The 26,967-nt window shown below is 46.8% G+C and overlaps 1 protein-coding gene across 1 annotated transcript in view; it reads left to right on the forward strand.

Moving 5' to 3' along the window:
- LOC137414448 (uncharacterized) overlaps positions 1-26,967 on the forward strand; it is a 368,155-nt gene that overhangs the window by 49,670 nt on the left and 291,518 nt on the right. The window contains exons 5-6 of the mRNA XM_078770989.1: positions 18,452-18,511; positions 21,161-21,220. Of these exons, the coding sequence (XP_078627115.1) occupies positions 18,452-18,511; positions 21,161-21,220 (120 nt within the window). The remainder of the gene's footprint in view (positions 1-18,451; positions 18,512-21,160; positions 21,221-26,967) is intronic.

Genomic DNA, 26,967 nt, shown 5'->3' on the forward strand with positions numbered 1-26,967 from the left:
TTTGTCAAGAGAATCATAATTTCTTTCATGACCGGGAAGTTGGTGGAGGAGCAAATTGTTGATCTCTTGAACAGCATTGTTCTTGGGGGCCAAAATGGCTCTTTCGGCAAGCCATGATGAGTCCTGGAACTGGGTCTCCATATTGGGAAAGACCTTTTTGATCAAGTCATCTTTTGTTTCAACAAACTGTCCAAATGGTAGAATTATTCGTTCTGATGCATCTTGAGGGTATAGGCCATTGCCAACTTTCAAAAGCTTGCTTGAGAACGCCCCTGCAGTGTTGTCACCAAGAAGGTGGACTCTCATGTTGGTATTCAGGGTAAGTCTTTGCACATGTGGCCAGAGGAGATAAGAAGACTTGATACAGGCCTTGACTTGATCTGCTCTTGTGCCCCGTTGGATGGCTGGGAGAGTCTGACGAAAGTCTCCAGCCAGAACAGTTGTCACACCACCCATGATTTCTTGTTGTTGCGAATATCTTGGAGTGTTCTGTTCACTGCTTCGAATGCCTGCTTGTGGTTCATAGTAGCCTCATCCCAGATGATGATTTTGCACTGTTGAAGGATCTTGGCGTTTGCTGAATTCTTGTTAATGTTGCAGGTTGGGGTGTCTTGCTTGGTCAAATCCAAAGGCAGTTTGAAAGTTGAGTGTGCCGTCCTTCCTCCTTCAAGAAGTGTAGCTGCAATTCCACTTGAGGCCACAGCCAGAGCTGTCCTTCCTCCTTCAAGAAATGTGGCTGCAATTCCACTTGAGGCCACAGCCCGACTGTTGAGAAACTCAGTTGGGCGGTTTACTGCCTGATCTTCATGTCACTTTGGCAAGAGAATCATAATTTCTTTCATGACCGGGCAGCGAACATCATTATGTGCGACATTACGTCACTTCTACGGACGTGAAAACATTTGTTTTCCTTTAAAATATATTTAAAATAAATAAAATAGTACATAAATTAACAATAAAAGAAGCTAAAAAACAATTTAAAATACAATAAAAAGCACATTAAAATATATAAAATATGTACGTACAGTATACTGTACATACGCGCAACCGCTGATTCTCATTCAAAACAGAGGCGACGTACAGTATTCCTTTACTATGTCTGTGTTAGCCATGGGTCCGAAGAAGGATAATGCCAGTGTTTCCAAGCGTAATGTGGTTACGATGGACGATAAGGTAAATCTGATTAAAAGGTATGGAAAAGGTGGAAAAGTGTCGGTGATAGCGCATAGACCTTATCGCGAATCGGAAACGCAATGCGTCATGGGATCGGAAAGGGGCAATAGCGCCGCCAAAGAAAAAAAAGTTCATTTTTTGGGGATTTTTTAGAAATCGCTCTGTGCCTAAACCTTTTCGATTAATGACAGTTATAATTATATAATTATATACAAGTACACATTCACATAAATACAAAACAATTCGCAAACATTTGAACGCAAATAAATCAAACAATTCCAGAAGTGTACGAACTTGGTAGTGGTGCTTCTTCTTCATCCTGAACGCATCACAGTTAACTCAGAAACGTGATCAACGGCGCATTCAGAAACGTGATCTTGATCCATTCTTCTTTTTTGCATATCCTAAGATTTCCCTGGTTTTTTTTTTGTGTACAAGATTGAGGCTCTAAAGGTGGTTATTGAGGCTCGTGTAAGAGCTTTCATTAATCACAAAAACAAAAATGGACACACAAAACATACAATAAAAGGAGCGGGAGACAAGATGGGGAGAGAGAGAGAGGGGAGCACACAAGTACAACAGCAGAGAACAGGGACATCGGGAGATCTGGGGGGGGGGGGGGAGGTCTTGGGGGGAGGATTGCATGGGAAGGCGGGGGAGGGGGGGTGGGAGAGGTATAAAAACACATGGACACTGCTAGAACTTCCAGGAAAGAAGTTGGTATTTCAAAAAAGTGGATCTGGGGTGAATTACCTGGGGTAGAAAAGATCAAGGTTTTGGATGGGGGAAGACAAGAGATGGTGGTAAACAGCTGTTTTAAAGACCTGGAAGGAGGAGTGGGATTGAAGAGAGTGAGGGAGTTTGTTTCAGAGGTGGTAGTAAAGATGAATGAAAGAGTGAAGGTGAGCAGAGACTCGATTTTGGCAATTTCACCAGAAGAGGGTTGCTGGCAGACCTTGTGCGATCAGTAGGCAATATTTGGGGGACAGAGCACAGATAGATCTGGGGGAGCTATGCCGGAGAGGAGTCCGTAGAAGCAGAAAGACCACCTACCTGCCTGCGGTGAGTGCGTGAAAGGCCCTCGTAATCGGCTTCATCGCGGGGTATTCCAATGATTCTGAAAGCTTTGGTTTCAACAGCATGAAGCCAAGCTGGGTGTGAAGCAGGAGCACCAGCCCAGAGGGGAGAGCAGTATTCGATTGAGCTGCGGATGAAAGCCTTGTATATGGTGAGGAGCTCAGGTGTTCCAAGGAAGGACTTCGCATGATGGAGGATGCCCAGTCGGCGACTGGCTTTGGAGGCCAGCTTGGAAATGTGTTTTCTCAGGAAAGATCATGGCAGATAGTGAGACCCAAAAGCCTGAGTGACAAAACTTCTTGGAGAGGATTGTTGAGAAAGTATATGGGAGGGTTGTCCAATCGGTCTTTTCGGAGAGTCGTAGTAAGATTGTGAGTGGGGCTGAAGTTAGGGCGTGGATTTGAGAAAGGGTTGAATGAGTATGGTGGAAACTAGAGTTGGAAAGGAGAGTATCGGCTGGTGATGTTTAAGAAATAGGAGATAAAGGAGGCGGGGCGAGACAACAAGCGAGGACAGAAGTAAACAATAAAGTATTTTTTTTGGTATATAAAACGTGAGACAACGGTTAAGATGTTCGTGGGAAGTCGGCGGGGGGGGGGGGGGGGGGGGGAGAGAGCCTAGAGGAACCAGGCCGCGCACCAGGTACAACACAAAAAACGATTAATTACACACAGGTTTGCACGACTTACAAAACCAAAAGTAACTAGAAACACACCAACACATACAGTACACAGTAAAATAACCAGTGGAAATTTGACAACGACACGAATAGGAAAATACTTAAACTTTGATGGCGTGGAGGACTCGGAAGTACGCTTCCTCGCTCGAGCGACCGGAAGCGGAAGTCCGGAAGCAGGTATTCATGGTCTTTTGGGTCCTTCTGGTCTTTAAGGGTATTTTGGGTATTCAGGGTCTTTAAGGGTCTTTTAAGTCTTCATGGTATTTTGGGTCTTTGCAGTCTTTAAGGCTATTTTTGGTCTTCAGGGGTCTTGATGGTCTTAACGGGTCGTCAAAGGTCTGAGGGGTCTCAGCAGTCTAAAGGGTCAAAAGGTATATTCCAACAGTACGTAATTAAGAGTTCAGTTCACGGACTGTCTTTTGGGTGTTAAATCTATTTGAAGAAGAAGAAGACGTTTCGGTCAAAAATAAACAAACATACAAGCAAACATCACCATATACGTTTGCTCTATTATAATAAGATTCACTTTTTTTCACCAGCCGAGAACAATAAAGGCTAAGGTGATTACAATGATTCTAATTTCACACAGTTTATGATGTATGCTCAATGTACTACACGGCATATCAAATGGTCATGTACCATGTGGTAAAGTTTCAATATCCTCCATTGAACGATTTTCGATGTACGCTCAATATGCGCTATATATAATGGTCATGAAATATGTGTAAAGTTTCAATTTCCTCCGTTGAATGGTTTTTATATACACTCAATATATGCTATATAAAATGGTCATGTACCATGTGATGAAGTTTCAATATCCTCCGTTGAACGATTTTCGATGTACGCTCAATATGCGCTATATATAATGGTCATGAAATATGTGTAAAGTTTCCATTTCCTCCGTTGAATGTTTTTTATATACCCTCAATATGCGCTATATAAAATGGTCATGTACCATGTGGTAAAGTTTCAATATCCTCCATTGAACGATTTTCGATGTACGCTCAATATGCGCTATATATAATGGTCATGAAATATGTGTAAAGTTTCAATTTCCTCCGTTGAATGTTTTTTATATACACTCAATATATGCTATATAAAATGGTCATGTACCATATGGTAAAGTTTCAATATCCTCCGTTGAACGATTTTCGATGTACGCTCAATATGCGCTATATATAATGCTCATGTAACATGAGGTTGTAGGAGCCGTGCTCCCACGTCAATCGGAAGAATGGACGCGACAAAAAGCTGGAATTCGTCCGAGTTTCTTTATTGTCACAAAACAACTCGGGTACTCTGAAAAGCCCGTTTATCGGGCAGCAATATATATACACATTATCCCGGAGCGTTTGCCCGGGAAAGGCGAGAGGGGGCGTGGCCGGGCGGCCTGGCAAGTTGAGGGCGGGCATGCCCGGGCATGCCCGGGCGTCCTGGACGCGGCATGGCAAGTCGAGAGCGGGCATGGCCGGGCGTGCCCGGGCATGCCCGGGCGTTCCGGCCAAGGCCTGGCAAGTTGAGAGCGGGCTTGCCCGGGCGTCCTGGACGAGCCCGGCATGGTGATCGCTCCGCGTCCTTGGTAGGTGCAAGGCGATTGTGTAAACCCAGCGGTAGCCGCTACACACGTCCCCCCAGAATCGACTTGCACCGGCAGGGTCAATTTAAGGGGGGTCCTGATGACCCGGCCGAAGCGACCCCTGGCGGGTCGTGGGGGGGGGGGGGGGGGGTGCGGTGTGGTGGTGGGCGGTCGAGTGGGGGCACCGTGGACGGGGGGCGGCCTCGCCACGGCGGAAGGGCCAACCGTGGCGGTTGGTCAATGTCCATGTGCGCCGGCTTGAGGCGGTCAACCACAATCCGGTCCGACCTGCCGCCGATGTCGATGACGAACGACTTGTCATCCCGTCGCAGGACCCGGAAGGGTCCGTCGTACGGCGGCCGGAGTGGCCCCCGATGTGCGTCATGACGCACAAAAACGTACTCCGCTGTGCGAAGCGCTGGGGGGACGTAGGACTGGGGGTCACCGTGGTGGGACGTTGGCACGGGGGTAAACTGTCGGGCGGCCTCCTGGAGGTCCGAGCGCTGGTGAGCTGCGGACCAGGGACTGGTAGCGTCGGGCACGAATTCGCCCGGGACACGTAGCGCCTGGCCGTAGACAAGCTCGGCGGTGGATGCCCGGAGGTCCTCCTTGGGGGCCGTGCGGAGGCCCAAAAGGACCCACGGCAGCCGGTCGGCCCAACCGCCATCCTGAAGGCCGGCCATGAGCGCGGCCTTCATGGAGCAGTGGAATCGCTCGCACAACCCGTTGGCTTGGGGGTGGTAGGCTGTAGTACGGTGAAGCTTGACCCCCAGGTTGCGGGCGACCGCGCCCCACAGCTCGGAGGTGAACTGCGGGTCCGCGGTCCGACGAGAATGTCCGCCGGTGCGCCGAAGCGGGCGACCCAGGTGACGATGAAAGCCTGCGCCACACCGGCAGTGGTGGTGGAGACGAGGGGAACGGCCTCCGGCCACCTGGTGGTCCTGTCCACCATGGTGAGCAGGTGTGTGAACCCCCGTGATGGGGGGAGGGGGCCCACCAGGTCCACGTTGACGTGGTCGAAACGTCGTTCGGGCACGGTGAAAGGTGCCAGCGGGGCCTGGGTGTGTCGGTTGACCTTGGCCTGTTGGCAGGCTGTGCAGATGCTGGTCCAATCGCGGACGTCCCGTCGAAGGCCGTGCCAGACGAATCGCGCTGACACCAGCTTCTGGGAAGCTTTCCGGCCCGGGTGGGAAAGGCCGTGGAGGGAGGCGAAGATGCGGCGTTGCCAGGTAACGGGCACGATGGGGCGAGGCTGGCCTTGGGAGACGTCGCAGAGCAGGACAGTGTCGGCGAAGGGGATGTCGGCCAGGAGGAGGCCCGTGTCCGCCGCCCGGTGGGCTTGCACCGTGGTGTCGGTGGTTTGGTCCGCCGCCATAAGCGCGAAGTCCACGTCAAGGTGGACCGCGTTCGCGCTGGCCCGAGAAAGACAGTCGGCCACGGCGTTGTCTTTGCCGGCGACGTTCCGGATGTCCGTGGTAAACTCCGACACGGCGGAGAGGTGGCGCTGTTGGCGGGCCGACCACGGCTCCGTGACCTTGGCCATTGCGTAAACCAACGGCTTGTGGTCGACGAACGCCGTGAAGGGTCGGCCCTCCAGGAGGTGGCGGAAATGGCGAACGGCCAGGTGTAGACCAAGGAGCTCACGGTCAAACATGCTATATTTGAGCTCGTTCGGCCGGAGCTGCCGGCTGAAAAAAGCGAGTGGCTGCCAAACCCCGTTCACCCATTGCTCATGTACGGCGCCCACCGCGTAGTCGGAGGCATCCGTGGTGAGGCCGATGGGAGCGTTGAGCACCGGGTGAGCAAGCAGTGTTGCATCGGCGAGGGCCCGCTTTGAGCTGTTGAAGGCCGCGTCCATTGCTGCGGACCAGACGACGTCGTGCTTGGCCGGCTTGCCCCGGAGGGCTTCGTAGAGGGGCCGAATGAGTTGAGCAGCGCGGGGCATGAAGCGGTGATAGAAATTCACCATTCCCAGGAATTCCTGCAGGGCCTTTATGGAGCGGGGACGCGGAAACGTGGTGATGGCCTTGACCTTGGTTGGCAGCGGCACGGCCCCGTTCTTGGTGATGTGGTGGCCCAAAAAATCAACGGCCGTCGTGCCGAAGTGGCATTTGGCCGGGTTGACGATGAGGCCGTGCTCGCTGAGGCGCCGGAACAGTGTTCGGAGGTGGAGGAGGTGCTCAGCCCGGGACGTGCTGGCGATGAGGATGTCGTCCAGGTAAACAAAGAGGAACGGCAGGTCACGCAGCACGCCGTCCATCAAGCGCTGGAACGCCTGAGCCGCGTTCTTGAGGCCAAACGGCATCCGCAGGAATTCGAACAAGCCAAACGGCGTGATGACGGCCGTTTTAGGGACGTCGGCCGCCCTGACAGGTACCTGGTGATATCCCCGTATTAGATCGATTTTTGAAAAAATGACCCGTCCTGCCAGACGGGCGGAGAAGTCTTGGATGTGCGGGATCGGATACCTGTCGGGGGTGGTAGCATCGTTAAGGCGGCGGTAGTCGCCACATGGGTGCCAGCCGCCCCCTGGTTTTGGGACGATGTGTCGTGGCGAAGCCCACGCGCTATCAGAGCGCCGCACGATGCCGAGGTGTTCCAAAGCGTCGAACTCGGCTTTGGCCACGGCGAGCTTGGCTGGGTCGAGGCGGTGGGCTCTGGCGTAGACCGGCGGGCCCGTGGTTGGTATGTGGTGCTCGATCCCATGTCGTACCGCGACGGCCGAAAACGTCGGCCGCGTGAGGGCCGGGAACTCCATGAGCAGGCGAGCAAACGCGTTCGCCGCCGGGAGGGCGCATGCCAACTCGGTTGGAGCGGAGCTGCTCAATGTGCATACCAGGGAGCTGAAGGTCTCGGCGTTGATGAGGCGACGCCGTTGGACGGGAACAGTGGTGAGTTTGAGGTGAAGGTGGGAGTGCATCAGGGGTCGGTACCAAGTCCACTACTATTTGTAGCTGTGATGGAGGTGCTAGCTCAGAACGTAAAGGAGGGTTTACCGGGGGAGTTGTTGCATGCAGATGATCTGGTGTCGATTGTGGAAAGTATGGATGGACTGAAGGAAAAGATGAACAAGTGGAAGGAATGTATGGAGACAAAAGGTCTGAAGGTGAATATAGGAAAGACGAAGGTGATGGCAAGTGGTAAAGCATGTGGTGAGGTGGAAAGACCTGGGAAGTGGCCATGTGCTGTGTGCAGGAAGCGTGTCGGAGTGAACTCCATTCAATGTACAATGTGCGCTGAGTGGGTTCATAAAAAATGTAGTGGTCTGAGAGGGTCATTAACCAGTGTGGCAACTACATTCAAATGTAAGGTGTGCACAGAGGGAGCTGCAGATGGAGGAAATGTTGAGTTGGATCTTGGAGACGGCGTGAAGCTGGAAGGTGTGAAAACATTTTGCTACCTCGGAGACATGCTGAATGGAGAAGGTGGATCAGACTCTGCAACGGTTACAAGAGTGAGATGTGCATGGAAGAAGTTTCGGGAACTGAGTGGCTTGCTGATGAGGAGGGGAGTGTCGTTGAAGCTGAAGGGAAAGGTGTATGCTGCATGTGTGAGAAGTGTTATGATTTATGGGAGTGAGACATGGGTAATGAACGTAGAGCAGCAACGAAGGCTGGAAAGGGTGGAAATGCGAATGGTTCGGTGGATGTGCGGAGTATCGTTGAGAGAGAGGAAGACAAATGATGAATTTCGAAAAATGATGGGAATAGAGCCTGTGATTGATGCTGTGAAGATGAACAGGTTGAGATGGTTTGGTCATGTGTTGAGGAAGGATGAAAGTGACTGGTTGAGAAGAGTGATGGAAATGAATGTAGAAGGAAGTAGAGGACGCGGAAGACCGAGAAAGACTTGGCTAAAGATGGTGGAAGAAGAAATGCGGGCAAGGGGGTTAACAAGGAGAGATGCAGAAAAAGGTGCAAAATGGAGAAGATTGTCATGGGGACCGCAAGATACACTCACCTCCTTTGAAGTGGAATCGTGAGTGAAGGTTGCAGTTTGAAATGTTAAAGGAATTAACAAGAACATCACGTGACAATTGGGTCGCTGAGAGAAGCAATATATTAGGAGCTGTACTTGCTCGATTATGTTCAACAGAGGAAAGATTCGAAGAAAGACCACGAATGTTGGTGAAATGAATTGAAAAAGAGTCACGTTGGTTCAACAGGCAGTTCACTGAAGATTCTTCATGCCACCCCCCCCCCCACCCCCCGCCTCCACTCCCTCATCCACTCCCTCATCCCCTCCCACCCCCCCCCCCCCCACCCCCCGCCTCCACTCCCTCATCCACTCCCACCCCCACCCCCCTCAATGCCGGGAACTAGGGACAATTAATTTTTGGACTTTTTCATATTTAATTGGACATCTGAGGAAATGAGAGGAAAGAGAAGTAAAGGAGAGAGTGTTTAAAGGTGAGGAGTGAAAATGAGTAAGAAAAGTGTAGTTTTAGTGAGACAAAAAAGTAAGACCACCATTCCTGACACGGTTTCGGGCACCACTTTATCGCTCAACTTTAAAGTCAGAGCGGTAGTACCACCCTGAGGGGTTGCTGTCTACAACCTACGACCTAAAAAAATCGGTCCAATCGGATGTGTGTTTTTCGGAGACACCATCTCCTGACTGGATGGCCGTTGGCTCCCAAAGGGAGCTCATCCGCCCTTTAACAGGTAGTTTTAGGTTGTTCTGCAGTGTGTCATGCAGTCACCCTCCCCAATGGCAAGCCAGTGAGGGGAGTCAGTTTAGTCGCCGACTACCCAACCAATAGGCTTGTTCGGGTCACTTAACCAACTCACCCACCAAGTTTTGCCACAACTTGTCCACAACTTTTTGAGATATCGTGCTGTATATCATTTTTGCCTCTGTCTCTCAATGCTGAAGAATCACTTAAAACGATTCTGATATCCAGATCTTCACCAAAATCTCATCAATTTGTCCTCGTCACAAACCCAACCTCTCCACCAAATTTTGTCGAAATCGATCCATAACTTTTTGAGAGATCCTGCTCACAGACAGACAAACATGGGTGAAAACATAACCTTCGCCCACTTCCGTTGGCGGAGGTAATCAAACAAGCATGCAAAATTAATGTAAACACAGACGAAGTTCTTCTGTTTACTTCAAAGCAAATATCAGGAACCATTACAAAACTTAAAAACTTATCTGCATCAGGCTCAGATCTCAAATCCAACACACATGGAAACATCTCGGTATACATGGAGTCCAAGCACGAACAAACATATTCAACGATTCATGGCTTCACAATGGTAGCCCAGTCATATGGAAAGAGGTCACAATCATTCACATTCTAAAACTGGCAGACAAGTTACAATCAACAACACCTTATCATCTGAACATCAAAGGCTGAATAGTTTATGTATTTAAAAAAAACTCCCAAAAAGTGTCCCACAGGGAGTCATCCTTTCCCAGCACTTTTCAACCTCTTTCTACATAACATTCCAGAACCTTCTCCTCATGTGACAATCCTTACTTCCGCAAATGACCTTTCCATAGTTGCACCAGAACACACCATAAATACAACCACTCGTTTACTCCAACAATACACAACTCAATTCCACCACTGGCCCACACTTAGCAGATTAACATCTGGTCAACTAAATCAAGGATCACTCTCCTAACCCTGGGAAACCACGAATCCAACTGTCACCTGACAATCACAACGTACAACAAACAACTCTCCTGAAACAAAAACCCCAAAATACTTGGTAACACACTCGACCCTCACCTGACCTTCACAAAAACAAGTCGAACAAACTATAGCTGAAGTCCACCCAAAATCTCAACTTAGGCCTACTAAACACATGAACCAATACCAAGTTTGGTCAACAAAAAGAATCCCGAACCACAATTTACAAACTTAAAGAAGTTTACCTGAAGGCCAACTAGCCCGAGTTGGGCACCCACCAAATCCAAAACAAAATGCGTTAAAACTTCAAATAATACAAAAGGTACCAGAACACCCAAGTAACCACTTGTCCAATCAACCACCCCGTTTCAAACACAAAACAATCCCACAAGCAGTTTACTATAACAACATCTTTTCAAGCATACCACCTCCACCTTGAAACACATCATTTTTTTTTTTTTGACAAGTAACAAACAGACAGACAGGGGTGAAAACATAACCTCAATCCACCTTCGGTAGCGGAGGTAGTTACATCACCACCATCACTTCGCAACAACTTGAACAGCACTCGGTACAGAGCCTACCTCCGTCAGACTGAACAGTTTATGTTTTGTGTCCACTGATAGGCCGGATCTGGATCTGGACCTGAACCAAAATCTAATCAGCTTCTTCTTGTCACGTACATAACTAATCCACCAAGTTTCATCTGAATCCGTTCGTAACGTTTTGAAATATCATGCGATATATCGTTTTTGGCCCTGGTGTTGGCTTAGCGGTTAGGGTGTCGGCTTGGGATCCTAGGATCCTGGGTTCGAATCCCGGTCGATCGCTGAATTAACGCCAGGGGGGTTGATTCGGCCTGTCATCCTTCCGAGGTCGGCAAATTGAGTACCAGCTTGCTGGGATGAATGATCCTGGAGTGTACCCCGGTTTAGAATAGGTACACCATATCCCTGCGCATCGTAAGAGGTGACTAAGGGTTGGCGTCAGGAAGGGCATCCGGCCATAAAAACATTGCCTCAAACAGGGAACCATGATCGTCATGGGGCCCGCAAGGCTAACCCCCGCTCTAGCAGGGAAAATGGCCTTAAAAACAATCTTTTTAAAATTATTTTTATATCGTTTTTGGCCCCGTCTCCCAATGGTGAAGAATCACTTCTTTTTTTTTTTACTCCAGTATCTGAATCTTCACGAAATCAAATCAATTTGTCCTTCTCACACACGCCAGCTGACCACCAATCCTGCTCTGGAGATATCCAGCTCACAGACACAGACAGACAAGAGTGAAAACTTGGAGGAAGTAACAAAATACTCAACGAACCACACTCCATAAGCAACATTATCCAGATTTCGTTCCTGTTACCACCTCACATTCAAAACCTATCAACACAAACTTGACCCAACTCACACCATGTGTGCCATTGCTGATCAGTAGCAAGCTCTCACCTTCGATAACAGCATTCCATGTGATACCTATTAAAATACCTTCTGGAAGTCGAGATATACAACATCCACTGTACTTCCTTCATACATCCAACTGCACACTCCTTCATATAATTTTCCAACAAATTTCTTCAACATGATCTCTCTTTTGTAACACCCATGATGACAATCTTTCATTAATATACATTTGTCTAAACTCTAAATGGTTCCACAGTGTTCCCCAAAGTTTTCCCCCACTACCAAAGGTAAGCAGCAACAGGTACAAAGTTGTCCAATGCCTCCCTCAAACCATTATCTGATAAGGTTGTTACATTTGTTCCTCCCCAAGTATCCATCCTCCAAGTACTCTGCAATCAAAAAAAATTGTCAAGGCCAAATTAGCCTCATCTTCTGCAGTAGATTATTTTTAAAAAGAAACTAATTTATCAAAAGTTATTTTTCTTTCCAAGAACTTCCCTCCAAATACACATTGTCCACAATTGTTTTGGAACTGAGAAAGTGACAACTTGCAGAATCTAATCAATATGCTGCTTTTTCCTCTTACCTTTTACATCCAAAGCTTCAGCTTCACCATTTAAAGTTTGCACACATTCTGCAAAAGAAAGTTTACACACAAAATCAGCTTGGTGAAAACGCCAGTGAAGTAGGATGAGAAGTGGAAAGAATAGTTGGCTGCCTTGTGTGATTAAAACTGTGCTCAAAGTACTGACTTAATGATGCCCAGACCCCAGGGTCATATTGAATCCCATATGTTGTGTTGGGGATCATATTAAATTCCATATGTTGTGTTGGGCAGCTGTTGAGCTCAGGGCAATTTTGATGTTTCCATTAGAGAGTGTTTACTGGAAGATCAACTCCTTGCAGTAAAATAATTATACCCCTGAAATATGTTGTAAAACTATGAATGAAATCAAAATGTTTTTCTTTATTTCAAATCATTGAATATTTGCTTTGGAACAATTTTCTTTGCTTGAGATGCCATGTGTTTACTTATCCCTTGAAAGAGTCTTTATGCTGTCTTGCAATGTGCTCCCTCAAAATATGTTTTCCTTCAAAGCTCAAATGCAGAACCATGTAGGTGTAACACTGTAACAGTCTCAGCTACTGGGCCGTAAAGGGACAAGAGTCTCAGATGCAGGGAGTGCTCGGATTTGGGGCCTCGACTGCAGTGCCAGCAGTGGCAGGGAAGGGGGTGTGAAGGTTTTTGGCTGCATGGCTGTTGCAAAGTGTTCCCAACCATTTCTTGACATGCATGGACCGATTTTGTTCAAACGTGACACAATGGACAATACATGAGAGTATACATATGCAGAAGATTGTGTTTTGTAATCCTACCAAAGATAGCCGACTGATGGTCTTTAACTCCAAACAGGAAAATTACTAAAACTATGGGAGCTTATGACATTTTAGGTCTTTAATTCTTGCTTGTTTAATACTAGCATGGGTGCCCGGTGCAGCTGGTATTTTGAAGAAATCAATTTTTTTTTTGTGGGGCCTAAAACGTTTCCCTACACCCACTAAGGTCGAGGATCATATAATATTACCCTTCACAAAGCTATAAAGGCTTAGGTACTATCGAGCGATAAAAAAAAAAAAAAATTTCAACATTTTGAATTTGAGATTCATTGTTTTCAAATTTCAAAGTTTCAAAAGATTCAAAATTTCAACATTTTGAAACAAAAAAAATTCAACATTCAAGTTGAACGATGTTCAACAACGAACATCCACCGAGTTCACGAACATCCACCGAGTTCACCAACATCCACCGAGTTCACCAACATCCACCGAGTTCACCAACATACACCGAGTTCACCAACATACACCGAGTTCACCAACATACACCGAGTTCACCAACATACACCGAGTTCACCAACATACACCGAGTTCACCAACATACACCGAGTTCACCAACATACACCGAGTTCACCAACATACACCGAGTTCACCAACATACACCGAGTTCACCAACATACACCGAGTTCACGAACATCCACAGTTCACGAACAGCCACCGAGTTCACGAACATCCACCGAGTTCACGGACAGCCTCCGAGTTCACGAACATCCACCGAGTTCAAGAACATCCACCGAGTTCAAGAACATCCACCGAGTTCAAGAACATCGACCGAGTTCACGAACACTGATCCTAAATCCCAAAGACGCACAATTTTTTCTGGAACTATTATTGTGAATATGAAAAGTGTTGTACTGTTATAGTTACAACGATAGTTTTGCAATTGAAAAACGATCGCACTGAGGTGAAGAAATGAGGTCATTTCCCCATTAAAATAAGGAGCGGCCATTTTGGTTCACGTGACGAAACACATGAAGAATCGCTCGTTCCGCTTCCAGAGCGGCTGATACGGAACGACCTGCTATGAAAGCGGTAACAAGCTGCTTGGAAACGGAAGAGCCTGGCCTCGAATGATAACAAGCTACTTGGTAACGGAACAGCCTTGCCCCGTCCAAGATGGCGGCAAGTTTAACGTTTCGTTCGCATAGTCGAGGCTCATGGAAGAGCTCGAGTTTGCTGAAGCGCGGAGCCGAGATCGGTTCAAGTGGAAACATCACGCTCTGTGCGTTTCCAATGTTCATCCTTGGTCCTTCGGTCTTGTTCGTTCATTGATCTCGACCCAGGAACGAATGAGGCACATTAAATCAGTTACCATGTGAACGAAAGCTGAATGACGTCATGGGGAGGAAATCAAGATTTATTCGTTCGATTGAAGGATAATGATAAAAAAATTAAACATTTATAATTTTAAATGATTGTTTCGAATTAAAAGTCTTCGTGTCATATGAATATTAACTATGTTAATGTTGAAATGTATTTTTTATGTTTAATTTTAAAATTTAACCGTTCCGATCTGGGTCCCCATTGTCCCCATTGTGACGTTCTCCCGATGTCCCCACACGCACACGTTGATCCTTCATTTGTTCGTGAGAAGGATGAAGTGTGGACCTGTTTATGGCGTGCCCCTTTTCCTCGCCGTTATTACCCTGGTTTACCCCATTTATCGCCATCACTCCGTGTTGAAGGAGGTAAGTGTGAAACGGCGCCGTGGATCACGTAATTCCCGCGTTGATCTTTATTGATCTTTCATGCTCAGTCAGGTGTTGTGGGTTAATTGTTGTGGGCGTCCATTGCATTGTCTCCTGGCTACCGCGTCCAGGATCAACGTTCGTTTCGCTTTTCCACAAACACAAAACTCTTCCAACACTATCGGGGTGGAAGTTCCCAGAGGGTACGTTTGGTCCGGCGCTTGTACACCGCACCACCAACGGCTACTTACTTTGGGCCTGCACCTGTCTGTACCTGTGCGGTGGGTGTTGGGCGTGTCTGCATAGTTCGTGTCTGCTCTTGCGACGTGTCGACGTCACCACGTGGCACGTCGTGCAATCCGATTGGTTGGGAGTGTGGAGAGGAATGGGAAGGATACGTCGATCACGTGTTGTGAAGATGGTGAATGGGAATCAAATTGGTAACTCCGAAAAGGTGTCGGCGCCCCTCAAGCGGATCACACGATCATTCGACAAGTTTTTACTTGCGAAAATCGAAGAATTTTCAACTATATTGGTTGGTCTTGTATTGCGCCTTCTGTCGCCTTCTCTCCGGTTTGTGTGTTTGTCCGCTAACTTATTCTTGCCGACAGGTCACAATTTCAAACCGATCTTAACGAAACTTCACCAAATGGGATAGTTCGTGGTCTGACAAAATCCTATTTATTTTTGAGGTCAAAAGGTCAACCACTTTTTTATATTTCTAAAATCCTCAATTTTTATTTGATCGACTTGAAATTTGAATAAGATTTACATATCAGCAAAATGAATTCAACCACCAACTATTTTTGAGATCAGCATAGACCAAAAGGTCAACATAGGCCAAGGGTCAACAACCATTTTGAGTTTCTAAAATCCTCAATTTTCATCCGATTGACTTTAAATTTGAATACGATTTTCATATCCGCTCACTGAATTCAACCACCAACTATTTTTGAGATCAAAATAGGCCAAAAGGTCAACATCGGCCGAAGGTCAACCACTTTTCCCAAATTTCTAAAATCCTCAATTTTTATCCGATTGACTTGAAATCTGAATGGGATTTGCATATCAGCTTACTGAAACCAACCACCAACTATTTTTGAGGTCAACATAGCCCAACAACTTGTTTTAGGGATTTTGCAAGTATCGTGCCCTGCACGACATATTTCTTGTTTGCTTGTTTCTTTGATAGTTTAATTTTTATTTGTTTGTTTTACTTCTAGTTAATAGTCCCATGTGTGGTGGCAGGATTTTTCGATATATATATATCGATATATATATGGCAGGATATATATATATCCCATTTGTCTGTGCAATTATTGCTTATCCGATAGCACTGCTCCCAGTGGGGTTGGGGATTACAAATGATCCCGTCTCTAATTACAGGGAATGAACGAGGAGAGAAATAAACTTTCTGTTGAGGCATGGGGTCATGGGGATAACGCATTTCATTAATCCAATGTTCCTTACCTGGACGGAGGCAGTGCATCGTCGGCGTATACTGCCTACCAGTCTTTGGATGGATTTCTGCTGGATTCTGTCCCACTCAGTCCTCAATGTCTGAAGCAGCTCTGCCCATGTCCTGGCCCTGCCAACTACGTGTCTCCCAAGCTCATCCCACAGGTGCTCTATGGGATTCAGGTCAGGGGAGAACGCAGGCCACTGCATGGTGTTGATGTTCTCGCCTTGGAGAAATGCAGTGGTAAAGCAAGCAGCATGGGGACGAGCGTTGTCATGCTGAAAGGTGCTCAGTTCTGGGTGGTCTAGCAGGAATGGCAGCAGATGAGGTCGCAGGATGTTATCCACATACCGCTGGGTGTTAAGATTCCCATCCACAACCACCAGTGGCGTCCTGTACCGGCCTGATATGGCGGCCCACACCATCACACTTGGGCCACCCCACCTGTTGGCTTGACGCACGCAACAATCGGCATATCGCTCGCCAGTTCTTCTCCAGACACGCTCATGCCCATCAGGACTGTCCACACAGAACCTTGACTCATCGCTGAAAGCGACCTCGTTCCACTGCGCCAAGGTCCACCGCTGATGCTGCTGGCACCATCTCTGTCGGTTGCGGCGATGGGCAGCCATCATCACGGGGCCTCTGTATGGTCTTCTGGCAGTCAGACCATAGTCATGCAGTCGTCTTCGTGCAGTATCATTGGAGATCCGTGGTTTGCATGCCCCGGAGTTTCTGCCGCAGTGCGGGATGCTGGACGGAATCGATCCCGCAGGTGACTTCGGACCATCTGCCTGTCCTGCCTTGCAGTGGTGACTCTTGGCCTCCCTGATCGAGGTCTGTCATCTGCAGAGTTGTGGAGGGTGTCTCTGTCCACCAGGGCCGATATCGTCTGGTGTGAACAGCCAAGGCGACGTGCCACCTCACGGTAGCTCAGTCCGCCTTGCAGCATGCCCAGGGCACGCTGCCGTTTATCCCTTGACAATCATGGCATGTTGATTGAAATTTTGAAATTCTATCAACAATTGAATATCAATATATCAACAATTGAAATTTTTAAAGCCAATATCAAGACATCACGTGCAGCTCATTAAAATCATCCCGTACCCCTTGGCTAATCACTGACAGTCAAAATGGCTGTTCAACAGCTGTGCTATGAAGTGACCATTGAAGGTTCAAGTGACCATCCGTGACCGTTTTGTCTGACAGTGAGGACACTATTGTCCACAAATAAGTTCACACATTTACTACACGCAGTGTTATTGTTGATATTTAAAGGTTTCAAAGGTGGTAAGTTTCTTTTGCGTTTCAGTATACTTTGGTGGGTTTTTTTTTGCCCTAGTCTTTCACGAACCTGCTGTCCATGTTTGCCGTATGACTGCCCTGTCCATGTCTCACGTGTGTGTGTGTGTGTATATATACATATATATATATATATATATATATATATATATATATATATATATATATATATATATATATATATACAGTATATATATACAGGGGGCTGCAAAAGTAGGTATACAGTAATGAAAAACAAAACGTGCGCACAAAACGTATTTTATTGATTATACAAGCATATCAATAATAAACATATCAATAATAAAAATATTAAAAATGGTAATAATGATTTTAATGAATTCTAGTGTTAAATGAATCCTAGCACCACTATTATAATACTGGTAATACTGGTATAATCCTTACTGTATACCTACTTTTGCAGCCCCCTGTATATATATGTATAATATATATATATATATAATATATATATATATAATATTACTATATAAATATATATATATATATATATATATATACTATATATATATATATATTAATATATATAACTATAATATATATATATATATATATATATATATATATATATATATATATATACATATATAATATATATATATATATATATATATATATATATATATTATTATATATATATATACTATATACATATATATATATATATATATATATATATATATATATATGCAGGGTGGTCCACAATAATAATAATAAGCACAATAATAAACTTAGTTGTTTGTTGCAGGTATCGTTCTTCAAATGTGCCCAGGGTTTCTGACCACTCTGTACATACATATATATATATATGTCTTTTTTTTCTTCTTTTCTTTTTAAATTAAACTGCGAATACATGAATAAATAATGTAGAGACAGGTTACATGCTATGAACTTCGACAACGCAAAACTCATAAATGCTGGATTGCGAATGTTGAGGCCTGACTGCATTTCACTTCACCGCTGTGACGTTATCGTCAACTTTCACTATGAATTTGTCCAATCAATTTGTCTGATCGACCACATTATGTGTCTGTCTTTCATTCAGATATTACAAGGATGTACCCAGGACATCTTGCAAAAGCTCGGAAATCTTCGTTCTATTCAGGTATGACGTCATGTAGTTCTGAAGATGTGTGTGTAAACATATGTGCACTTCCCAGCTGTGACCTCATCATCAACATTCAGTCTGAATATGTTCAAATGCTTTTTTGTGATCCAACATCTTTCGTTATGTCCATTTCTGTCATACAAAACATAATGGCACATTCGGGACACCATCTTGGATAGGCTCAGTATTCTTCCCATTCACTAGTATACCTGCCAACCTTTTTTTGAAAGAAAAGCGGTAGGCTGGCGTTGCACGCGTCCCTAGGGGGGGTCAGGGGGCATGCCCCCCCGGGAAATTTTCCAAAAAATGAAGCAAAATGGTGCAATCTCCTGCATTTTGAGACCACAGTTAGCTGAAATATATCAACATATTTTTAGAGTGAAAAAGACAAAACAACATGGTTGATCTACCTACTTTTGCAGCCCCCTGTATATATATATATATATATATATATATATATATATATATTATATATATATATAATATATATATATATATATACATATATATATATATATATATATCTATACAGACTTGGCATTAATATGGAATATTTTTTTTGTGGGGGTGAACTTACTTTTCAAGATGTCTTAGAACCAAAAGTTCATTATAATTATGTTGAAATTATTCTAGATTTTGTTAATGTGACCTTTAAAAGAAACAAAAACCACATTTGACATTTCAAAACAAATAAATTGATCCTTGAAAGTGTTGTAAACTGATATCGAACTCAATTCATGGACAGTACTGTGTTAAACTTCTGTACGTTTTCCCAGAAGTATCTCTTTATTTTGCACATTAGCCAAAATTGTTTTTTAAACAAAAAACAAAACTTAAATTACGACTGGGATTACGGACAGTAAAATTACAGTTCAGTACTTCGTGTAACCCACACGAGCATTCAGGAGAGCACGTACACGTTGAGGCATGCTGTTCACGAGATTTGCCAAGGTTTGGACAGGAATCGCTTGCCATGCAGTGACAATAGCCTGCTGCAATTCACGCACAGAGGTCGGCTGCTGGTCCAAGTGGTCGATTTGACGCGTTAATTCTGCCCACATGTTCTCTGTCGGATTCATATCCGGGGACATGGCAGGCCACTCCATATGCTCTACACCACGGTCAGCAAAAAAGTGTTGGATCATGCGAGCAGGATGAGGCCGTGCATTGTCGTCTTGGAAGACAGTTTCCTCGAAAGGCTGCATGAGCAAATGGAAGCAATGTTTCTTCCAGAATGGCCCTGTACTTGAACTGGTTCAGTTTTCCATTCAGAACAAGCAGGTCAGTTTTGCCCCCTGCATGAAAAGCAGCCCAAACGGTCACCCCACCACCTCCAGCTTGGACTCTTGGCACTATACAATCTTTGTTGTAGGCTTCATGCACTTGTCTGCGCACTCGGACGCGGCCAGCTTGACGACAGACCAGAAATCTAAACTCGTCACTGAAGATCACGTGATTCCAGTGTCCTGGCTGCCATTGACGGTGCTCTCTGGCCCACTGCAATCGGCGCTGGCGGTGTTGTCTGGTCAGGCGTGGCTTTCTCAGGGGACGCCTGGCACGAATAGCCTGCTTGAACCAGTCGTTGGTTGACTAGCCTTCTGGATACAGGCACATTTGTCAGTTGCTGCCACTCAGCCCTTAAGCCGATTAGCTGACTTGGTACGGCCATTGCGGACTAACCGGTGCAGCTGGCGATCATCCCTCCTTGTGGTTCTGCGGGGACGTCCTGGCCTCGGTATTGGAGTAGGGACACCCTCTGAGCATTTCGTTTCAGGATCTTTGACACCTGACCTTGAGTGATGCCATACTGCCGAGCAATAGCACGCTGTTTCATGCCGTAATTTCGTAAAGCCACCACTCCATGACAAACAGCATTGTCGAGTTGACGGACCATCTCCAGAGGAAGCGGCAATAACTTTTGGAGACATGCAAGCAGTTGTTTTCCACTAATACAGAACGCAACAACCCTTGTATACCCGACTGTGAAGCCAATCATCAAATGCACCTGTCCGTACATTTTGCCACGCCACCTGTGATATAATCCTGTTGTTGACTTCTTGCTGCGAGAGACAATCAGTGACATGGTTCTTTTAACAAATAAATCACCAAAGTGTAAAAAGAAACTCACCAGATTGATATACTGAGTTAAGAAAGTAAACCCAAGTCAAGAAAAAAAAATATTCCATATTAAATGCCAAGTCTGTATATATATATATATATATATATATATTATATATATATATATATATATATATATATATATATATATATATATATATATATATATGCAGGGTGGTCCACAATAATAATAATAAGCACAATAATAAACTTAGTTGTTTGTTGCAGGTATCGTTCTTCAAAATGTGCCCAGGGTTTCTGGACCACTCTGTACATACATATATATATATATGTCTTTTTTTTCTTCTTTTCTTTTTAATTAAACTGCGAATACATGAATAAATAATGTAGAGACAGGTTACATGCTATGAACTTCGACAACGCAAAACTCATAAATGCTGGGATTGCGAATGTTGAGGCCTGACTGCATTTCACTTCACCGCTGTGACGTTATCGTCAACTTTCACTATGAATTTGTCCAATCAATTTTGTCTGATCGACCACATTATGTGTCTGTCTTTCATTCAGATATTACAAGGATGTACCCAGGACATCTTGCAAAAGCTCGGAAATCTTCGTTCTATTCAGGTATGACGTCATGTAGTTCTGAAGATGTGTGTGTAAACATATGTGCACTTCCCAGCTGTGACCTCATCATCAACATTCAGTCTGAATATGTTCAAATGCTTTTTTGTGATCCAACATCTTTCGTTATGTCCATTTCTGTCATACAAAACATAATGGCACATTCGGACACCATCTTGGATAGGCTCAGTATTCTTTCCATTCACTAGTATACCTGCCAACCTTTTTTTGAAAGAAAAGCGGTAGGCTGGCGTTGCACGCGTCCCTAGGGGGGGTCAGGGGGCATGCCCCCCCGGGAAATTTTCCAAAAAATGAAGCAAAATGGTGCAATCTCCTGCATTTTGAGACCACAGTTAGCTGAAATATATCAACATATTTTTAGAGTGAAAAAGAGAAAACAACATGGTTGATCTACCTACTTTTGCAGCCCCCTGTATATATATATATATATATATATATATATATATATATATATATATATATTGTTATGAATTTGGTAATGCAACATCTAGAGCTAGGTAGATCTGAATAGGTAGGTATTCGGCTGTCGTGACAGGGACTCTACATGTAATAAGTTATTGATGTTCAGGCGGTTGTCGGGGTAAGATGTATGAGTGTGGATCTACCTGGAGATTCGAGTGTTAAATAGTGAGGGATTAAAGGTAACGCCCCTGTGAGTATCACCTAGTAATCAAACCTTTGTCCTTTATGGCACTGCAAACCACATAAACATTAGTTAGGTCCTTAGCGCAACATTAAATAATTCCCTTTCCCTGACAAGGACTTCGTATTAAATTGACAGGAAACCAGGTCAAAAACACCGCCACAAGTGGCCGCCACCGTGTACACCTCCAAGGCCTACAAACCTGGCCGGCACGTGTTATGCCGGGACCGCAGGGTGGCGGAGGGGGGAGATGTCAGGAGTCGCGGGAGGCTTTGATTGGCTGAGAAGTGCGCCAATGTGACGTCATCGGCCACCAATATAGGCGACGGTCGGACGCCATTTCAGGAGTTCGCGAAGTTGAGTTGAGTTCGTGGCAGACGCAGGCAGGCACCAGAGAGTTGAGTCGCAAGTCACACGGAGTTAGTTCGCCAGTTGGAGTTGGAGAGGACACGCCATTTCGGGCAGTCGCAGTCGAGTTCGAGCTTGGCAGTGAGCAATTGAGAAGCGAGTTGGAAGGACGAGACGTGCAGTCACACCTGCGTTCTCTCCGGTCCTGTCTTCGTGCTTTGTGTGGGGATCGACCTCGTGTGAAGCTGCTGGCTTGCGTTGGGTGCTTTGGAGCGTGGTGCACGGACCTGGTGGGCGGCGAGAGGATCGGAGCCTGGTGGAGCAAGGCCTCGTCACTCGTGGGTGCATCGGGGCCGAGCGGTGCCGGGGTGGACGGCAAACAATACAAGACGACAAAGACAGATAAGCCGAGCTCCTTGTGTACATTTTACAAGACGTGTTATTTTCGTAATTAATCTCCCTCGTTTGTGTTTGCTGTCAGTCGCGTGGGGACGTCCCGATTTAGGTTTATTAGAGTTATTAGATTTACCGGCGGGCTTTTTCACTGGCTTTACTTTTCCTAATAAACCCTTATATTACTTTTTGTACATAATATCTGAACGCAGTTTTCCTGGGTGTTTGATTTTAATAGACTAGGGCATGCCCGTACTATATCTATATCTAAAATTATATCCCCCCCCGCCCCCTCTATTTACATGAAATGGTTTGGTCCAAAGCGAACGGCTTGCGAGTGGTGACAATCCCCCCCCTCTATTTACATGCAATGGTTTGGTCCAAAGCGAACGGCTTCCGGAGTTTGGTAAAGAAATCGCCATCGCGTGCACAAACGCGCAGGAAAGCGAATGAAACGCAAATTCGTTTTTATTAGTTGTAAAACATAGTTTAACGCCAACATAGTTTGCAAACGTGAAATAAATGAATACGCTCTCAAATGTGCCATCCGAGGCAGAGTGTGCCCGCCACGTTCGGCACACGCGATCGTTCGCTGCTCTCTGATTGGTTGAATCGTTTTTTGGACATAGCTCGGTAAGTAATTGTCCGATTAATATGAAACCTTGAAAAGGCACATCCTCGGGTCCCCAGCAATATACCTGGCAAGTTAAAAGTATATCGGACCCGTGGTTGTCGAGAAACAGCGGTCACAGACAAACAAACGTACAGACGTACAGACAGACAGACAGAGATTACTGGAATTATAGATAGATAAGGTTGCGGAGCCTTCGCTGCGTCCCGCCATTCCGCGCGTTGGTGTTGAACTTGAGTCCGCCATTGAGTGTTCGCCTCGGGAGTTAAAGTCTCGCAAATCGGTCATCCGTAACTGTGGTGTTAATCACGGTTACGCGACAAGTGGTGTCAGGAGTGTAGGATTTGAACCCGTCGGACAAAATTTTTTGTCCGCGGCGAGACATCGACACGGTCGGACAAATTTTTTTGTCCGCGGGGCGACATCGACACGGTCGGGCGTACATTGCGCTCGACGTTCGAACGCAAAATTTTTATAGTTGAGGCGGAGAAATTTGATAATCAATTGGGCAAACGGAGCGCGATATCGCGTCTTCGTCAAATTTAAATTGTGTTTCAGGAATTATTAAAATAAATACGCGCGCGGGGAACGACCTTCCGAAAAGCGGATGTCGGAGGTCGACGAGATGGAAGTACGCAGCGAGGCCTCCGTCAGCGTTGGGAGTGAGCCGGAAATAGGGGAGTTTGATGCAGAGGTGAGCCTTGGAACCTCCCTCGTCCCGAGCACCAACTTATGCCCCTCCCCTACCGGGGAGTCGGGAACAAATGGGACGGCCCCGAGAGACGACCAGGCTTTAATGAAATTTTTTAAGGAATTAATGGATGCTCAGAGGGCCGAGGGTGAGCGAAACCTTGCAGAAATTCGGGGAGACATGAGGGCTCAGAGGGAGCGATTGGAGATAATGAGGGACGAAGCGAGGGCTCGGAGTGAAAAATTGGGGGCAATGAGGGACGAAGCGAGGGCTCGGAGTGAAAAATTGGGGGCAATGAGGGACGAAGCGAGGGCTCGGAGTGAAAAATTGGGGGTAATGAGGGACGAAGCGAGGGGTACCGGTGAGGGGTTAGACAACGGGATAAAAGAGGTGAAAAATGGGTTAGAGGGGTTAGAAAACAGTATGGAAGGAAAAATTGGGGAAATGGCACAGCAGCTGGGGGAAGCTAGATTGGGAACAGGAGAGAGTACGGCCCATGCAGATGTGCACGGGGCTCAGGAGCCGGGAATGGCAAAATTGGGAATTGCACAGGGAATGGCAATTGAAGTAAATGGGGAGACCGCAGGTCCACAGGTGGATGGGGAATGTCCACAGGTGGATGGGGAATGTCCACAGGTGGATGGGGAATGTCCACAGGTGGATGGGGAATGTGTACAGGTAGAGGGGGAATGCCTGCAGGTAAACGTGGAGAGTCCACAGGTGAGCGGGGAAGGAAATTTGGAATGTGAGAGTTGTAATGGGGAATGTTTCCCACATTCTGGCCTGGTTGTTTATCGGGACCGTGTGGATGTCACAACACCCCAACCGGGGGATGAATTTGGAATTGTGCAGCACCAGGGCGGTGGTGCGGAGCAAGAGGGGGTAGAGTTTTTGGGGGTCCATGCGATAGAGCCGGACCGGGTATTTATTGGGGATATTGATCAAAGCCTGGCGGGGCCAGGAATGATTTCTAATGATGAGGATGAGTTGATCCAGCGGCTGGAGACCTGTGACAGTCCCATGGAGGTAGAGCTTGTTCAGGCCCAAAGGAGTCTGGGGGAAGAGGTGAGTTGGTCCAAGGAGGTGGTTGGAATGACCGAGGGGACGCTCACTGTACACTGCTATTTGGAAACAGAGGCTCCAAAATTGGACAACCAGTTGGGGGAGTGTGTTGGCTCCGGGCTGGATTTGGATCTTGGAGGATCGGGAGATAGAGCTTCTGGAGATTTGGTCCCTGTAGGGAATTTGGATCAACTGCAGGGAGGGGCAGAACAACCGGTGGTAGAGGTTGTTCCCTGCAGCTGCGGGTTGGCAATGGGAATGAAAATTTGTAAAATAAAATGTAAAATAAAATTACAATGGGAAATTGATTTGGAGCAGCCATGGTGGGGATTGGTCCCCGGGCTGCGGGATTTGGACATGGAGAGGTCATGGGTGATGGCCTCGGGCAAAAGTTGCCCCTTTCAAAATTTGGGTATGCCGGCCAGCTGGGGGGCTGTGATGGCGAGATTTGGACGTGGGGTCCAGCCTTGGGTGTCGAGGTACGACCTGGGTCCCACGGGGGGTCTGGTGGAGTGTGGCGTCCCTTGTCCGTCGGGGCGCCGTCCGAGCTGGTGGCTCGGGCCGGCAGGGTCACCGGACCCTGGTGGGGGTTAAGACCTCCAGGGAGGTCCGAGGTGGTTTCTCAAGCCTGGGATGGCAAATATTGAGGACCACTGGGGGGAGGTGTTGTGGGTCGCGCTTTGGTGGTGGCACCGCAGATGGCCAGCTTGGGCCTGATGTAGTGATCACCCGGGCATGCGACCTGACACCCTCTCCCTGAGACTTTGGGACAACTGGCATGTGATGACCTGCCATGCCGTGTTGGTCGATGGACGCGGGTCAAACCGAATGGACAGGGATGGAGATAGCCTGCCGGACAACCATTGGGGCATCTGTGGAACGTGATGGTGTGAGTGACCTTCCACAGATGCTCCGTTATGATTTATGGACTCTCGGGTTGGGAAGAGAGCCATGGGGATGTGAATCGGGAGATGTGTAACGCGCCGAGCATATGGGCCATGCTCGGCTGGCATGTGTATGGCAAAGCATCCTTCTTTGGTGAGGTGAGTGAAATGTGACAAATGGTTGGCATGGGTAATCTGTGGGTTAGATGGAAATTTAAGGGTGGATTTTGAAATGCCATGGTGGACACTGTATAGTGACGCCATTATTGATCCAGGTGTGTAGACCAAAGTGTTGGAGGCTGTGATGAAATTAATAGGGTAGCAAGACACAGCTTTCAACTGGTTGCGGGGGCAACTGTGCTGATATTTGGGACGCGGGATGATGGGGATGTAGTTGTGTAGCCTGAGGGTCAACGTGGTGCTGTGCGTGTCCGAGGTGTGTGGACCATGTCTTCTGGGTGGGTCTCCTGGTGGAGCATGGCTGTTGACTGGACCTTGGTGTGGTCAAGTGTGGGTGAGCACTGGGGGGCTGCAGTTCTGTAGTCGGACTGGGGGATGATGGGGAGGTGCAGGGGACGTGGCTGTAGGGATGCCACGCACTGCGACCGTGCCCCCCAGGGCCGAGGTTGTGTGTGCGGTAGTGTGTGTTTTGGCAGCAAGTGCTCACCACATTGGCCAGCTGGGGCTGCTGCAGCTGTGTTCCTCGCAGGGGGGGCCGAAGGATGGATGGTGGGTCGCACCCTTATGGACACTCATGGGCCATGTTGGCGTTTTGACTGCTCACCTTGTCCCGGTGACCCTTGCACGGTAGAGGTGCAGAGCTGTCGTGGCCACAGGTAGTTGTGTAGTGATGATCACCGTTGGATGCGGATCCACATACCTGCCAGTGTAGTGGGGACAAAAGAGAAATTTGGAAGTATTTGGTAGGCCCAATGTGAAATTTTGGGAATTGTATGGGTGGATTGCACTTTGAACCTGACCAACCTGCAACTACCTGCACTTGAGGTGAGTGTTTTGAGGAGTACTGTCCCAGGCTTCAGGACTTGCTTTGGAAATTGGGGACATGTAAATTGGAGT

Source organism: Myxine glutinosa, chromosome 1 (assembly GCF_964187855.1).
Source record: "Myxine glutinosa chromosome 1, kmMyxGlut1.1, whole genome shotgun sequence".
Lineage (NCBI taxonomy): Eukaryota > Metazoa > Chordata > Myxini > Myxiniformes > Myxinidae > Myxine > Myxine glutinosa.